This window comes from Amblyomma mixtum, chromosome 7 (assembly GCF_055824585.1).
Source record: "Amblyomma mixtum isolate Tamu chromosome 7, ASM5582458v1, whole genome shotgun sequence".
NCBI classification, from domain to species: Eukaryota; Metazoa; Arthropoda; class Arachnida; order Ixodida; family Ixodidae; genus Amblyomma; species Amblyomma mixtum.
In genome coordinates, this window is record NC_143018.1 from 21,973,073 (window position 1) to 21,990,615 (window position 17,543).

The 17,543-nt window shown below is 49.4% G+C and overlaps 3 protein-coding genes across 3 annotated transcripts in view; 2 read left to right on the plus strand and 1 right to left on the minus strand.

Annotated features, from left to right (window-relative positions):
• The first annotated feature begins 615 nt into the window (after positions 1–615).
• On the plus strand, positions 616–4,334 carry LOC149335222 (uncharacterized). The gene is made up of 3 exons (XM_089553770.1): positions 616–1,021; positions 2,480–2,647; positions 3,389–4,334. The coding sequence occupies exons 1-3, from the start codon at positions 828–830 to the stop codon at positions 4,332–4,334; spliced, it is 1,308 nt and encodes a 435-aa protein (XP_089409896.1). The 5' UTR covers positions 616–827.
• Positions 4,335–6,679: 2,345 nt separating this feature from the next.
• LOC149335223 (uncharacterized) lies at positions 6,680–13,859 on the plus strand. Its single transcript, XM_089553771.1, has 3 exons — positions 6,680–6,773; positions 9,771–9,814; positions 10,905–13,859. The coding sequence occupies exons 2-3, from the start codon at positions 9,806–9,808 to the stop codon at positions 11,586–11,588; spliced, it is 693 nt and encodes a 230-aa protein (XP_089409897.1). The 5' UTR covers positions 6,680–6,773; positions 9,771–9,805; the 3' UTR covers positions 11,589–13,859.
• Positions 13,860–15,582: 1,723 nt separating this feature from the next.
• LOC149335224 (uncharacterized) overlaps positions 15,583–17,543 on the minus strand; it is a 44,584-nt gene continuing 42,623 nt past the window's right edge. Inside the window, exons 22-24 of the mRNA XM_089551907.1 lie at positions 17,000–17,254; positions 15,880–15,924; positions 15,583–15,745 (exon numbers count right to left, since the gene is read on the minus strand). Of these exons, the coding sequence (XP_089408033.1) occupies positions 15,630–15,745; positions 15,880–15,924; positions 17,000–17,254 (416 nt within the window). The 3' untranslated portion in view covers positions 15,583–15,629. The remainder of the gene's footprint in view (positions 15,746–15,879; positions 15,925–16,999; positions 17,255–17,543) is intronic.

Consider the following 17,543-nt stretch of genomic DNA (forward strand, 5'->3'; position numbering starts at 1 on the left):
TTTTGAAGAATGTTTCTTCTGAGTTGAAGTTTCTTTGGCATCCATGTTATGAGAATCATTGTGCCGGTTCCCCATATAAGGGGCAGGCTGGATAATGTATCTCCGTATCTCCTCCGAACACTCGAACAGAGCGTTGTGTCGCGCCATTTGAAGTTGCAGAGCATTTAAGGGGGTAGGTCCGTATCTCCCCCGAACACTTGGTATAAAGAGCTGTGTCACGCCACCTGAAGTTGCAGAGCATTACACGGGGTAGGTCCGTATCTCCTCCGAACACTTGGTATAGAGAGCTGTGTAACGCCACCTGAAGTTGGAGAGTATTACACGGGGTAGGTCCGTATCTCCTGCGAACACTTGGTACAGAGAGCTGTGTCACGCCACCTGAAGTTACAGAGCATTACAGGGGGTAGGTCCGTATCTCCTTCGAACACTTGGTATAGAGAGCTGTGTCACGTCACCTGAAATTGCAGAGCATTATAGGGGGTAGGTCCGTATCTCCTCCGAACAATTGGTATAAAGAACTGTGTCACGCCACCTAAAGTTGCAGGGCATTAGAGGGGGTAGGTCCGTATCTCCTGCGAACACTTGGTATAGAAAGCTGTCACACCGCACCTGAAGTTGCCGGGCATTAGAGGGGTTAGGTAGAGCATTAGGGGGGTAGTCTGAATTTCGTAGATGATGTATTGATGTTATGAGTTGAATGATCGATGCGGTTGACGATAATGCGGTTTTCTCCAATTGCAGTTTTCGTTGTGTTCGGCCATTCGCTTGTGGCACATTGGTGGTGCGCCTGAAGGACTTCGCATCGCACGCCTGTTTCTGGAGTCCCGATGGGTAGCAAGCGTTCGCCGCCCCCTCTGGGAGCGCTCTCCGAGTTTCCGCCGCTGGTCGAGTCGAGCAAGCCGTCGGGGCAACTGTTCGACGAGGATGGGATCATCGAGTACCTGCGCGACCTCTACGGCTTCATCCGCCTCAAGCGGTTCCCGAGCGAGACCGCCAGCTTCCACAGGGACGACGAGGCCAGGTGGACAGTTTTTTTTTATATGATTCCTTGCCATTCAAAAAGGCGACGCAGTGTTCTGCTGCTTTTGCCCTGCGCACGCGCAAAACCGAAATCACGTGACTGAGGAGCCCACACAGCCACGCCCACAAAAGAAATTGCGTTTAGAAATTTCTCTTTGAAGAAACACCTTGCATAGGACCGCCAACTAGGGGCTGTACTTGGAACAGCACGCGTCTAGATTTCAAAACTAAAGATGCCTCTTTACTCCCTTCTTAGCTTTCAGAAACGAGTTTAAAGTTCATAACCCTGCTGCAGCTTGGGTGGCTAGCGCAAGACAGTGCTGAGTGAATATGGATTAGAATTAGGACAGTGCAGGAGAGAGGGATGGTATGGTGACCACAGAGCGCGAACTCTTATGTTTTTTACCCGAACGACGGCATAAGTTCACGGGGCGTGGGTTTTCTGAACAAAAATGATTTCGACTTCGTCACGCAGGCCAGTCACCCAAACTCCCTACAATAGCGAGAGGACCTGCATGTTCTTTTTGCTGGTATCAACACAAACCGACTGGGCCTCGATATGGTGCTAGAAAAAATTTGTTCCTGGGTACGCGCATCCCGCAAACTTTTGTTACCGACTGTCGGACCTCTTAGTGATGACGTCACTCTGGGGTTTATTACTGCAGATATAATGTAATCTCTTTTCCTGCGAGCGCGTGAAGAGAAGAGCTAACACATGTGGCCGCCTTCTCATTTATCGCGTACCTCCCGCGGTCTCGTGCACTGTTTTCAGTCTATAGTTCATGCCGAACTAGCTGGCCCAACCCGGTACTCTAAGCGGACGTAAATGGGCGAGAGTTCGTTTTCCTTGAATTGGACGCTATTCAGATGGTGGCGACGGACGCGCGAAGTTTAGATTGCTGTGGGCTGCAGGCGAGATTAGCCCTGCGCTATGCCGGCAATTGTTTTACCGTAGCGATGCTATAAATAATAGCGAAAGACGGCAGTTTGTGCCATACTTCTGTCTGTCACCGCGCATGCAAGCATCCGCAAGAGCCGTCGACAGTGTCCTGAAAGAATGTTAGGTTGAAGCGGGAAGCCTCCTTCCTATTTGTCCGGTTCCCGCGCAGGGAAAACAATGGAAAGTTTTAGCACAGCGGAGACGAACAAGCAACTATTACTGCACGTGCGCAGTAGGCATAATTTAATTCGGTATACGTATACGATAGCACGTCTCTGCTGTGATAAAACTCTCCATTGCCTTGCAGAGAACCGCGGGTCTCCTCAGCCCTTTCGAAAGAAGCGAGCAGGACCCGTTGCTCAGTGCTGTGATCTGGGTCACCACAAAGATATAAATCACCGCAAACACCGCAAGAAGAGCACAGCGCAGGTGATGCCGTGTCTGTGTTATGCATCCATGCTGTATAGTCAGAGCAGAACCCGTGCATAGACGTGCACGCACTCATTGGTGTGCCTGCAGGTACCTGGGCCGGCGTTTGGAATCGGCGAGCGACGTGTTCAAGGTAGGCGACGTGGTGCGCTTCGACGCCGTGCCCAACCAGAGGTTCCATGCGTCCGCCAGATGGCGTGTCTCGGCATTCCACGTTGTCCACGGGGTACCCGGCTGGGCGTCGTCCAAGCCGTGCAGGTACTATAGCGCATGCTTTTGCGGTACCTCGCGCTGTGGTCCATATACGTACAAGGTGAGGCACACTTGGTTGGAACACGCGAGCGTGCAAGTCTGCGCTGCGCGCTGGCAGTGTGACCAGACAGCTTGACTGGCGCAGACAGCTCCGCGAGGCGCGCGAATCGCAGAGCCACGCGTTCTCACGTTCCCATTAAGTGTGGTCCATATTGTACTGCACTGGAAATTACCCCCGCTTGTTCGAGCTCAAAGCACGATAAGCGCACACAAAATGACACGCATGTATATTTGACAAATCTGTTTCATGCATATAACTGGATGATTTATAGCTTCATAGAACCGAACGACGTAGTTAGTTTGGCTGCCGTCAGTTACTATTGGAGACAGAGAGAAGAATCTTGTCCATCTCCCACGAAACCACGCGCGTGAGAAACTTACAGTGAGGAGTAGTCATTGAAGGGCACATTTAATGGGGCCCGCTGTGGCAAAACTTTAGCTCGAGACCAGCGCTGTAGCGGAGGAGTACGATGCAGACACGTTGACAAGAAACACTGATCGTCCAGGAGTCCTTTGTGTGAGTGACACCGAACGAACGAAAAGGCTGATTTGTAGTGCAAGGATTGTTTTAACTGGATTAAGAGCGTGTCCTTGATACACTTCGATTAGCATGATAAACGTGGTAATTAAGCTTTGCACCGGCAGAGCATACCTGGCCCTAGTAGAAGGTTGCCGAACCTTTTACAGGGACTGGAGTCTCAACGACGATAAATCCCGAGAGTTGACGGACTGCGACGGAGTTATCGATAGGCTCAAGTCGCAGTACGGCTTCATCCGTCTCGGGCCCCACGTGACGCCTGCGGCTTTCTTCCGCGTCGGCATCCTAGAGCGCTCTATGAAGACCACCATCACAGACCTTGGCGAAGTCCTCGCCGTCGGCGACCTGGTTCGCTTCGACGCCGAACTGAACCTCAAGGATGACACATCGGCTAAATGGTGGGTCACTCACGTCCAGCCGGTATCGCGCACTCGACCCTCTGCCGACCGTTGCCTTGACGAATCCTCTGAGAGGCCCCGTAGTAGTGAAGGCGTCAACGACTGCAGTAAAGACACAGATGAGGACTGGTCTTCCACAGTTACGAAAGGAACTGAAAAGAGGTTTCCTTGGAGCTACGCTCGGTGTGCGGCTAGAGCCGTGGCTAGGGAAGGCGTCGTCAGGACCTCGAGTCCAGCGAACAAGGAGCCCGAGACGCCAGCTGCTGGAGTCGTTGCCAAGCTTACGTCTTCCGTGGCTCGCCCTTCGCTCCTCATATACCGAGGAGTCAGCGGCATCGCGAGGTCCGCCCAGGGAGGCATCTCAGTCTACTGCGAAGTCAAGGAGGCTGCTGGAACCAGGCGCATCAGTCTGGCTGAAGGCTGCGCTTTCTACAAGGACGGCGTTCGATGCCCAGAGGATGGTGGTACTGTAGCAAAGGCTGTCAGCGAAGGGGACCAGTTGACCGTCGATTACGCTGTTTCAACGGAAGCCCCGCCCAAAGAAGCTGACGTTTACTGCCACCTTGTTTGGCAGGGAGAGAGGCCAAAGGGAGTGCCGAATTTGACCTTAGAGCTACTGGGTCGAGCGTTGAAGACGGCACCTGAGAGCAACCCTGATCCGTCCGTCAAAGACATGCTTAAGAATCAGGAGTCGTGAGTACAACTGTATAATAGCAAAACAAAAATAATAATTTACATCCTGTGCGAGTGGCCACAGGGAAGCATTGCATCGCTATCGGTGGCTTGCGACTACAGCTCCCAAATTGGAAACAGAGCATGCTTTCTCCTTGTTTGATCATGAACCTACCTGCCCAGACAGTGCGCTTACACGCAACGGTCAGTGCTCAAGGGTCCTTGAGACCTTCGACCACGGCTGCTATTTGGCAGGGGAAAGCAGCGTACCGTCAGACTTTTGTCTCTGAGTGGCTACAAAGTCGAGTAAACGATCAACTCCAGGAGAGCAAATACCGAGATAAAAAAGGGCAGTGGTTTTAGCTCAGCTAGGCTAGGATATACTTAGCGAAAGCAGTTTCGTCTAATGACCTTTCGGTAGCAACGTCGCATGTCGCATTTCGGCTGGCGAAGCGAGCGGAAGCGAGTGCAGCGACGAGGCAAGCGGTGTGACGTCATACCAAACGGCGGCGGCGGCTCCGCTGCTAGGCGTGCGGTGTGACGTCATGCCGGATGGCGCGGCGTCCGCCAGCTACGGCGGTTGCTAGGCAACGGCTCAAGGTCGGTCTCTGTGCCTCCTGAGAGCACCGCCACAGCGAAATCGCAAGTTCGTGGCCAATGTAGCTTTCGCTACAAAAACTGACAGACTATTACGCTAGTCGGTAATGCGAAATTGAGCTCAACTCTTCACACGCCACCTGCCAACGCTGACAGGTAGCATGTTACGTTGCTAGCCACCCTCCGGGACCTTCCCGTGGCAGCCACCTTCCGGTTGTCCATTCCTCCGCTCTCGACGTGGCAGGTGGCGTTTCGCTCTGCTACTGCCTGGCAGCACGCCACCTGTCACGCCACCTGTCAGGCGTTACTTTTAGTGTCCTCTGTGATTTGTTATTTACTTCGTTATTTGAGTTATTTTTCATTGCATCAAATGCTGTGATTCCAGTTTTGTATTACATTTATCGTTTTGTAAAGATTGCCCCGCACTGCTGCTGTAAACGAATCCCTGCATTTTGTATCTTTACGTGGTGCCCAAAGCCCCGTCATGCAGTCATATCTGCCTTTAGCTCTGGACTGCAGGATTTTTTTGTAATCCAAAAAATAAAATTCCAATTCCAACAGACGAAATTCCGTCAGCGACCGTGGTTGAGGCCGAGAGATGGTCCCCAAAAGATGACGTCATCACGCCGTCTAGAGGGCGCATGCATATAGGGTGACGTCACGGCACCGACTCTGCGCGCGGGCGGTCTCACTCTGTCTCCGACTCGTGGGGGAGGCCGGCAGGTGAGATGGAAAAGCGGCGTGCCCGTATTGACGTCATCTGACGGATCTCCCTGAGTCATAGAATAGATGGGATCGTTCGTGCCAGAGGCATTAGACAGTTTTAGTATAGCGTTTGCGTTTTTTGCGTACGCAACACGCAAGATGTTTGCGTACGCTAAATTCAAAGCGCGAACAACACTTTTAGTTGAGCGTTTGCGGACCGTTCCGCAATAGGCGCTAAGTAGACATACAACATCCAGGTTCAGCACTGTTTGGGTAAGTACCTAGCGCCACCACACGTCGAAAAAAAAAATGAGGTCGTTTTGAGAAGTGCTAAAAATGGCCGTTGCCATGACGACAGTGTACACAACCTGTCGTTAGGCTTACGGGCTTGAAAACGGACTGCTATCTGAAGAGTACCGCCAAGTTATCGTACATAACATTGCGTCCCAGTGAAACGACAGAAAGCGGAAGCGAATACCACCATTTATTGCCAGTTGAGCGCCGAATAACTCAATGACGAGGTATTTTAGAACCGAAGCGGGCAAACAGGGCGCCGCCATGTTGTCTCCGCAAGCCCCGCAAAGACGCTACGCTATTTCCAGAAAATTGCGTGCGTACGCTAAACGCTAAGCTTCTTTTAGCGTTCTGCGCATGCGCATTCTACATGCGCTATTTTATTGCGTACGCAAAGGTTTTGCGTACGCTATTACTAAAACTGTCTATTATCTCGCCGCGGCCTCTCATCTATGCAGCGCGCTGCAGCGTGCTTGGCCTCGAAGGGTCGTTGCCTTCGGCTCTCGACCAGACGCGACGCCATCTGCTCCTCCTGCAGCGCACTTGGCCTTGACTAGAGTCATTTCGTGCAGCTCGAAGTTTCGAACGTGTGCCGCTTTCCGGGCCTAACAAACTACGCAGACGAACAATCTTGCAGAAAGAACTTTCATGAAAGAAACTAGGCCGCGCAATGCTTCCGCATTCCCACACCTGAGCAGTCCTAAGTGTCTGTACCGACTTTTTCCTTCTTAAAGGCAGTAGCCCTCTTTTCTGTGCTGGTCTTCCCAAAGCAGGGTGAAGAAAGCAGCCGGAGGCAGCGGACCAGGTCAACAAAGCGCCAAGAACTGTGATGATGACGCCGCCTGCCTGGATGGCGCTGGAGCAACAGGTGACAGAATAGAGCATATGTTTATTTGCCGCTCTCAGCAGTGCTTGTAAGCAAAAGGACAATTTCGAAAGTTCTAATAAGAGGTAGATTGATGTCTCATTCGATCTGATACTCATTTCTTGTAAAATGACTTCCCTCCCACTACATATATGCACAAATGCTATAAAGGTTAAGTTGATTCTGGGGCAGATAAAGGCTCTTCTAAGATGAGCCACTATCGGCGTGTGTTTGCAATCACAGGGGGCGCTTGCGGTCACCGGAAGCTCAGAAAGCTAGACCGGATGCGGCTGGGGGTATCGTCTGCGCCGTCGTCGCGCCGTCGACTGCTACTGCGCCCGGTTCGCTTATCATGCCCTTTGAAATCTCTCTTCCGTGAAGACCTCTACAGGCTGTCTAATTTAAGTGCCTGCCTTTGCGAGCAAATGCAGCGCACGTGGCAGCCTATCGGACTACACGAGAAACTTGTGGGATTCCGAGAAACAACCAGCTAACGGTTGAAAGCCAGGACATTTCGGGGGGTATATATATGTGCGGAATCGCAACATACATTTATTGTGACGTTTTAAAAAGATATCAGCTCCGAAAAAAAAAAAAAACGTTGCATACTTGTTCATACTGTCTTTAAAAGTTCTCGTTTCGCCAGTGATTACGAACAGCCGTCTTTATAGGTGCACTGTGAAATAAGAAAATAATTTCGGATAATTATGTTTACATATTCTTCTATGGGCCATGCTCTCACCCATTACCCCCGGCCGGGGGTAACTCCGAAACTCAAATATTGTGGTGTTTTAAAAATACATTGGCTTTGAAATGGCCTCATCAAGTCGTGATCAAGATGATGATGATGACGACTTGCAAGTGAAGGGAAAAAAGGTGCTCGTTCGAGGTCGGAGGACGTGGGTTCGGATCCCACTGGCGGCATGTGGTTGTTTTTTCTTCTGCTTTCTAAGAAATTATCTTTAAGCGATAAAATAATTGCAGTGCTGGTCTCCCAATAACTCTCACCAGAAATTAAAAAAAATAATACAATAAACATCCTCTATGCTCTTTGGTTTCGGTGACTGCTGGCTTCTGCCATACTTGATTTTTTTTTGTGAGATGTACTCGGCTTTTGGGAACGATGGGACGACCGCATAGGTGCCGTGTGAAATCATAAAACTACTTTGCAGACTTTTGTTTACATAAATTACTAGGGCCTCTACCCGCTGTACCCCCCAGCTATTACCTTCAGATGGATGGATGGAAATGTGGAGCGTCTCCTTCGAAACGGGGTGGTGGCATTTTCCACCGTGGCTCGCTTTTTTTCCCTTTATATTTCTTTGATGGTTTGGTTTGGTTTATGGGATTTAACGTCCCAAAGCGACTAAGGCTATGAGAGACGCCGTAGTAGAGGGCTCCGGAAATTTCGACCACCTGGGGTTGTTTAACGTGCACTGACATCGCACAATACACGGGCCTCTAGAATTTCTCCTCCAAAAAAATTCTAGCCGCCGCGGCCGGGATCGAACCCGCGTCTTTCGGGTCAGCAGCCGAGCACCATAACCACTGGGCCACCGCGGCGGCTTTATTATATTTCTTTGAGAAATCCGTCAAATTTAACGGCATTATCTGTCACCAACAAGCCCAAACCAAGCTACTGTTGCATTATCTATAAATTCGCCACTTTTCTTTAGGTGCAGTTTTTATTCCAGAATTTGTAACCTTACTTCACCGCCCTGCTTCTGACCAACAAAATTTTCAATCGCTTTCGCTAACTTCTATCCCAGATTCATTAATATGACCTTTGTTATCTATAATCCCTAGCGCCTCAGGAAGACTTATCTGTGCCTGCATCGGCATCAGAATGGATACTGCCGCATTCTGTTATAAGATATTCGATTGTTTGTACAGATTTACCACACAACCCACATGTGCCATCTTAACGGCTAAATTTCCTTTTGTAGCTTCGCATTCTAATAGACTGATGTAGCTTGAGAGAGTAGAACATTGCCTCTTGAGTTATCATAGAACGACACCTTTATGTTCTAATTTTTGATTTTATGCTTCTTTTGAATTGGATTAGTTCAGTTCTTACCGTCTCCTTATTTCTCCGTCTTTGTTTCCTGCATACTTACCGGTTAGTTTCTTAGTCCTCGTCGGCGAGTCAACACTCTTTCTGTATGAGCATTTAAATGCTATAGCTGCCCATCTGTTATCGTCCGATTTCTTCAGGTGTACTTCATATAATTTTTTACTCTAACCTTCCCGTGTTGCGAACGAGGACCATCCCACGTCCCCCTATGCTGTCTCATCTGTAGCTCTGCCGTGGGCATCTAGTGCTAATCTACTAACAGCCCTCTGATTTATTGCTACTTCTGACTAAACTTTTGACCTTAGGCACAAAATTGCTCTCCCTAAAGTAAGCTCGGCGCCATTATTCCGTTACAAATACTTATCAGTACTGCATACTGATAAGCCATCTGATTGGGCCCTTTCGGGCTTTCCCATGTATATATTTCCTTCGTTTGCCGATACCATGAGGTATTTGTATTTTGATATTATGGGTATCTGATGGCCTTATATTGTAAGGGTCTGATCAGCGGAGTCGTTGAAAATCATCAGACCTGAATTACTTACGCTAATAGTGAAGCCTAAACCATTTCCTTCGTCTCCACAAGGGTTAACGAGTCTGTAAATTATCCTGGCTATCAGCTAATAGTACACCTAGCGATAGCAGTGCCATCGCATCTTACGTCACAGATCGGTGTTGGTCTGTATCTAAGTCTAGGGCATAATCGTGTTCCTGGATATATATACATGAAAAACAAGGCGAAACGTATTGACTACAGACTAAAGGACCCATGTGCACAGATTTTGCTGTGCGGTAAAGCTTTGAGTTGTGTTTTCTTTTTGTATTCAGCGAACCCTTAAAAGTCGGTCTGATCACGTCTTGTTCTCGCATCAAGCTTCGAATACTTGGTGTATGAACATTCGCCTCCTACTGTTCTGTTTTTCTAGATGCATCAAGCAGTCTGCAGGCAGCGACTTCCATCATGCTCACGGTAAGTATCCATGACACCTGACTGAAGCTAACGCAAGCGTAATTGTTTGGAGCATGACAGAGGAGCGGTACAACTGGAACTCTAAGTATGGCTTATGGACGTTGGAGGGCCCATTATAATGCCTAGGTCCATGATCTGAGAATAAGTACAGTATTGTGCATCTTTATCGTGAAGACTTTTAAGAATTTTCCCGCCTCAACTAGTCGCTCGTTTGCGGTGAAACTGCGCACAGACCTTGGATATTGCGGTAACGTTTGTCTCGTGTTAAGTCTGACAGTGCTACTTAACTGGTTCAGCCGCGCATGATGCAAACCCGTAATCTTCTGCGCCGAGATCGACAAACTGAAATATGCCGGCGCCGGGTCGCCGCCGGTAGGCGGCGGTGACGCCATCTATAAGGACCCGCACATCTTGCAATCCTCTCCTTGGCGTCTTGCGCGTTGCGGAGCTTTCTCCTGCAGACAACAGATGACGCCACCACCGCCCTTAGACAAAAACCTGGCGTTGGCAGCTTTTGGTTCCTCACTATCGACGCAGGCGTTAACGAGTCTGCGTCATGCGCGGCTGAACCAGGTAAGTACCGCAGTCAAACTAAACACGAGACAAAATTACTTCAATACCCAAGCTATGTGTGCATTTTCAGGCGCAACAACGTGAAAGGCGGAGACGAAATGGAGAAGCAACACAGCGCGAGCGCTGCGCAGTTTCACCGCAAACGAGCCAGCCGTTGAGGCGGGATACTTTTTTAAAAGTCATCACGATAAAGATGCTCAATACTGTACTTAATGCATGAATACTTAGTTATAAATAGGTTTATGGTTTTTGGGATTTAACGTCCCAAAGCGACTCAGGCTATGAGGGACGCCGCAGTGGAGGGCTCCGGAAATTTCGACCACCTGGGGTTCTTTAACATGCACTGACAAGCTAGATATAAATACTTAAGACCACACGTAATGCAATGAGTGGGTGATGAAATGTGCACAAAGCGGCGTGTGCAAAAATGTGTGGGCTGTGTGAGTATCCTTGAGAGTAAAGCCACCTCTCGTCCTCCCCATCATCCTTACCTCTTTGCGCCCGTTCGTGCTTACAGGAAAGCAATGCGGCCGAGATAGCGGGGATGATTGCGCAGGAACTCTGCGCTATATTGCAAAACAACCACGTGCAGAAGCAACAGCAGAAGCAGCAGCAACAACCTCCAGAGGAGCATCAGCAACAACCTCCAGAGGAGCATCAGCAACACCCAGAACAGCAGAAGCAGCAACAGAAAGAACAGGAGAAGGAGAAGCAACAAACCCAAGAGCAGCATCAGCAACAGAGAGAACAGCAGCAGCAGAAGCGACAACAACCCCAAGAGCAACATCAGCAACAGCGAGAAAAGCAGAATCAGCAGCAAAAACCAGAAGATCAGCATCAGCAAGAGAGAGAACAGCAGCAGCAGAAACGACAACCCCAAGAGCAGCATCAGCAAGAGAGAGAACAGCAGAATCAGCAGCAACAACCCCAAGAGCAGCATCAGCAGCGGAGAGGACAGCAGAGTAGGAAGCGACAACAACCCCAAGATCAGCATCAGCAACAGCGGGAACAGCAGAATCAGCAGCAACAACCACAAGAGCAGCATCAGCAACGGAAAGAGCAGCAGAAGCATAAGCAGCAGCAAAAGCAACCCCATAAGCAACAACATCAGCGGGATGGCTGCAGCCGACCCGGCAGTCCTTCCGAGTGCCTTATTTCCTCAACAGGCGACGACCTTGATCAAGAGGTGACCCACCTGTGAACTTCACCGGCTTATCCCGTCATGTGACGGAAGCGGAGGTCGGAGGCTGGTCGCATTGCATATACATCCAGCTGCCTTTTCGCGTTCAAGAAACAGCCATGATGTGATGGATTTGATGGCTAGGTTGACAATGGAACTCTGGCATCGCTTACACACACAGCTGCGCACTTGATGGCAGTTGTTAAAGGAGATGGTAAACGGTTGTGTGGGATGGATGGCATCACATACTAAATCATTTATCCATGCTTCTCCTGCAGGCAGGCCTGCCTATTGATACTGTACACGATTGTACTGCAGAAGCAGCACTATACAGGCGGAGGGATATAGGGCGAAGGCACTACGTTGGCATGTGGTTAGAAACGTTTCCTTCATGTCGCATTCCTCGTCGTTGACTTCCTGTGAAGCTACTCCGCCGTTCTTGCCGATTGCCTTTGGCAGAATCAAACTTAGGACGTTACAGTGGGTGTGGATGTTTCTTTAAACGTATTAAATGAGAACTTCGAGAAAGAAATTTGAACGTACAGACGACCAGAAAGGTCAACGAACGCACTGTCCAATCTTGTTGTGCAAGAGCTGAGCCAGCGTTAGACAGAATCTTTCTTCCTTCTTTTGTTTCGAAATCCTCGTTGTTGTTCGGAGCACCTGTTGTTACAAATTTGTGCGCGAGTGCGTTTTTGAGCTTTATTGAAGGCTTCGCAAGTAAGTGCTTTTTTTTTTACCTGGGGTTTTAAAAACAAGACATTTGTCCTGGACGCGTGAACCAGTGTCGCTCCAATGTAAGCTTTTTTTTTTGGGCCGGGCTCCGAAATAGTGTATAATCTGTTACATAAAGAGCAGGCAACGCTGCCAAAGCTAGTGCGCCGGTTCGCGCACGCTAAGTCCGCGCCCAAAAAGTAGTTCGCCATACAACGACCGTGACTACAGACATATTTCGCGCAGCAAATCTCGGGTACCGTGCATGACAACCTCCTGCACTTCATTTTACCTCTTGCCACATTTTCGTGCTGCGAGTCATCGAGACTTCGAGATGTAAAAGTCACGCGTGGCTCTATGATACGTGGCTCGTAGGGTGAAGCGCTCTTACTCCATCCGCACCTAAAAAGTAGTCCACACTCCGTGAAAATTATAGCCAGAGGGCCCGGATCCTGAGCGCCTCGAAGCTTTTACCGGGATTTTCAGTGCTGCCATTTCGTTTTATACCGCTCTTTGCTTACGTTCAAAAACACTGACCGAGGCTTCGAGAAGGACGAATGATACGCGGCGGAGTAACATGGTTTCGTGGATGCATAACTTCCGCAGCGTTGCCTGCTATATATGAAACCGAGTATAGATAAGCAGTCAAGCGAGTGAGATTTTTGCCTTCGAGCTTCGTAGAGTTATATTATGAGAACTTGAAGGCCATATCCGCATGAGAGGTATGGTTGTTGCATGATCGACGGCTTCATGCCAAGTGCACATTTCTGTTTTGTGGCGCATTTCGGTTTCGTTAGCGTAAACATGGATGCGTCTAGATTTCATCTTTTTGCAAGTGTAATATTCTGTCGTTTCTCACGTGTTTTCGTTCTGTCTGCAACCTGTTTGGTTTGCTCCAGGAAGCGTAGCTGCGCCCTCTCCTGGATTTCACGTTTTTGTCAATTTATGGTTGCTGCGGGTGAAGACGTCAAAATGCTTATTTGCGCATCTACTAAAGGCACTTTACTCCGACACTGTAGTTTGTATCTTTTCGTTTGCTTCGTCTTGTTGGTAGCCAGTAGTCTCCCATCCCACAATGCACGCATGTTCTTTCGACTTTTTTTTCGTATCCAAAGGCATTTACTCCGACACTGTAGTTTTTATCTTTCTGTTTTCCTCCTCTGGTTGACGGTCAGTTGTCCAGCATTGCACGCAAGTTCTTTTCACCTTTTTTTTCATACGGAAAGCATTTACTCCGGCACTGTAGTTTTTATCTTTTCGTTTGCTTGTTCTGGTGGACAGTCAGCTGTCTCACATTTCTCAGTGCACGCAAGTTCTTGTTACTTTTTCGTATCGAAATTCCAGGCACGTTCACAACCTGCTTGGTCAGCTGGCGGAAGAAATCCATACGACAGCGCAATTCTACTCTTAAACTGGTGGCCAAACAGACACGAAGTAATACCGCAGATAAACATCAACGTATTATTTAACGCAGCGTCGACGACACCGCATACTGAACAGCTGGGCAGCCACTTTTATTGTTGCGTTTGTTCTCTAAACTCGCGGATGTCTAAAAAACAAAGAAGCAAAAAAGAACGAAAAAAATTAGCATCTCACAGTTTACGTGGTTCAGGTCCTGTTTGTTTAAGGGCACGCATGTGCACATTTTCAGTTAAAAAAATGCAATAAAACCATGAACCGGCTTATTAAACGAATGCTGAGCTGGATTACTGATGTGTGTCATTCTTCGCGCAGTTTCTTCTTGTCACTCCCAAGGCGTCAGTAAAAGAGTCCTTTTTGCTGATGTATTTTGCCAGCGCTTAATTTCATGCCAGTTTTACGTGCCATGTATGGCTGTTTTACAGCACCAAACTGCGTCTCATTTCAGGAAGTATATACGCCACTGTTTTCAAGAGGCGAATGGCCGAGTCTGCATGACCCTCGGCAGTTCCTCGGGCATCATGCTCGGAAACAACGCATACCATACCATGCCATACCATACCATACCATACCATACCATACCATACCATGCCATACCATGTCATACCATACCGTACCATACCGTACCATACCGTACATTTTCATGACTTATTTGTCCGAAGTGTGTGTGTTTGATAATGTTTATGGTTTTAGTGGGGTTTAACGTCCCAAAGCGACTCGGGCTATAAGGGACGCCGCAGTGGAGGGCTCCGGAAATTTCGACCACCTGGGGTCATTTAACGCGCACTGACATCGCACAGTACACGGACCTTTAGAATTTCGCCTCCTACGAAATTCGACCGCCGCTTCCGGGATCGAATCCGCGTCTTTCGGGTCAGCAACCGAGCGCCAACACTGAGCCACCGCGAGGGCTTGTTTGAAAAAGAGCTGGAATGGCGATTTAAGGAAATTTATTGGTAGCCCTTCCTTGGCATTGCGATGGCGATTTTCTTTGGCTAGGCCCTTGCGAAAAGGTCAGAACAAACTTGCACGCCAATGCGAAGCATGCAAACTAGCAAGCAAAGTTGAACGCGAGTTCCTTCTGGAAATCATTCAGAACTGAGACCATGTATGCCGGCCAGCATAAAGATGTGCGATGCAGGAACAAGAAATTTCAGCTGGCAGCTGCTAGTGTCGCTGTAAGATGACCTATACACACCGGCTGCCTGCCAACTGAGTGCCCCCCCCCCACCCCCCTCCCCTGCAATGGTTTCGTTAGTTCCTGAAAAGTATTTTAGCCTTGCGCACTGATCCTCAGCTGTGAGTTTATAACTCTACGTAACACTTTCACCACAGAATATTTCTTTGCACTGCAGAACGTATCGCAGTGAAGCTTTTGGGCGCACTGTGGTCACACCCGCGACAGCCTACTCATGTCGAGCCTGACACAATTACTCAAACACTCACGAAACGAAGTTCTTAATGCAAAAGCCTTAATGGCTCATCGGCAACGAAACTCGATGTCCAAAAAAAGTGACGTCCCAAAATCGGATGCCCCGGCAAATAAAATTAAAACTTCTGTCGAAGGTGCGGGGGAAATTGAACCCGGGAGTTTCAGCTTGCGAGCCGAACACGACACCCCACAAAACCACGTGGCTTCGTGGCGAACAAAAGTGAGCCTATTATATGCGTTGCCTTACGACTGTATGCCAATGAGCAGATGCTTCATTAGAAAGGGAGGAACAAAAATGAAAAATAATCTGTCAAACTTGACTGTTTCTCCTCTCTTTCGCACACATACACGAACGTACGCACGCACACACACGCACGCACACGCACGCACGCACACACACACCGAAATACAACAGTTCCAAAAATTTCGCCACGGTCGTAGAGACGCATGCAGTTAGCATAAATATTTTTATTCTGTTTCCACTACCCCCCGCAATGTCATGCCGCCGATGGGCTAGCCCGTCTCGTCTTGTAGAAGCCGTAGGCGAATAGGGCGAGCACTCCGAGGCCTATGCCCAGGAATATCATGAAGAACGACAAGCCGGTGGCTTTGGCTGCAGGAAGAAGAGAAGGCGTGTAAGAGCTCGTCACTGTTACCGCACAAAAAATAGACAGGTTGGAGAAAATTGGATTGAAGCACTGGGGATTCGGTATCGAAGTTCAGCCTGTTGACAAATAATTTACCCACCGTTGCTGTGGAGGGCCTCTGCAGCTCTTGCTATCGGGCGGTCGTCTGAAGAGAGACAAGCACCACGGTTAGCGCACAAACAAGCTACATTAAAATAAGTATGTAACTATTTGTTTTTTTTTTCGCTGCCTTTTGCTGCTGCTCTGACGAGGCAAGAAGCCGGTCGTTCCGTGTAGTTCCAAGGTCGCGCGACTCGGTTTCGAAAGGTACGATGTTTGAATCCTGCGCAGTACAGTTAAGCTCCTGACGTGACACAAATGGTTCTTTTTTTTCACAATTTAATGTCAGGTAGGAGTTGTGCACTCCATTCCAATATCGCGCTATAAAGGATATGTAGAGCAAACAGGAATCTTCCTGAATGAACGCTTGAAGGAACATCATAACAATGCACCGTCTTTGTCAAAGAAACCAAGCAGGCGCGAACGGCCCGGATGCGGGAGCGCGGTCGTGAGGTGGCGCTAGCTCCGAGATTGTCGCTCATGACGTTGCTTTGCGCCCTCACGCTGGCTGCGTGGATGATAAACAATGTAGCTTCTAATGCCATCACATTAAAGCTTCATTATTACTCAAAATACCCATTTTTCAACATTAGAAACGTTTAGCATACCATGTACCGTGTTACCGTTACCAGAAGCTCACCCATTACCCCTGAGCACGCGCTGATTGGTCCCGATGCAGCAGGCGCGCGGCCAGCTGCCTGGTAACTGGCGCCATCTGGCGCTGCAGTGTCAAAGCAATTTGCGAAATTGGCTGCGCCCAGGCCTCCGATACTTCGGTACCGGCAACACAGTACGCGGTATGCTAAAGGTGTCTATTAATAAATAGGCACTTTTAGCATACCGTGTACCGTGTTACCGGTGCCGGAGTACCGGGAGTTTGCGCGCCGCCAAATGCGCATGCGCAATTGACCTGACGGCGCCAGATGACGCCACATACCCGGCACTGTGCTCGCGTCCGAAGCGTCGGAACCAATCAACGCGTACTCACCGCCGGTGGGCGGGCTCCTGGCACTCCGGTAACGGTAGCGGTGTAGCGGTAACAAGGTACACGGTTCGCCGAAGGCGTCTATTACTACGAGTATTCGGAGAAACAGTCCCTGCCGAACACGGAGCGCACTCACAGTTTCCCGTGTATTCGTAGCTGCTGCAGATGGGTGACATCACCACGCCATGCGGACCGGCTTCGGCGTCGAAGAGCAGGCAGTCGCCCTTGCCCAAGTCTTGAGTGCCGGTGCAGTGGTCGAACTGCTGGCAGCGGAAGCTCGCCTCCCAACACTGGCGCGCGCACTCGGCCTCGGACACCTTCTTGATGACCGTGTGCGCGTTGCCCAGGAGCCGCGTCATGCGGGTCTTGCGGTAGTCGTTGATGTGCTTACCTGCGCATGAGTGGCACCCAAGCAAGTACGCAGTCTGTATGTGGAGTTTCTCGAGCGTTGGCACTGAGTCGATATTCAGGCAGTAAGACTTAAAGAAGCACTGGTAACAAAACGAAGCTGGCTGTATCGAGAGATTACCGCGTCCTGATGACAAAAATCCTACTTTCCCTGTAAACGAGGCTGTTACAGGCTAGAAAAGGGCAAAAAATGAAGTACCGATGTCGCCACTATACTGGCCGCAGCGATTTCCCTACACCCTCGTTTTTATGAAGGCGTCCCCTTCATTCGC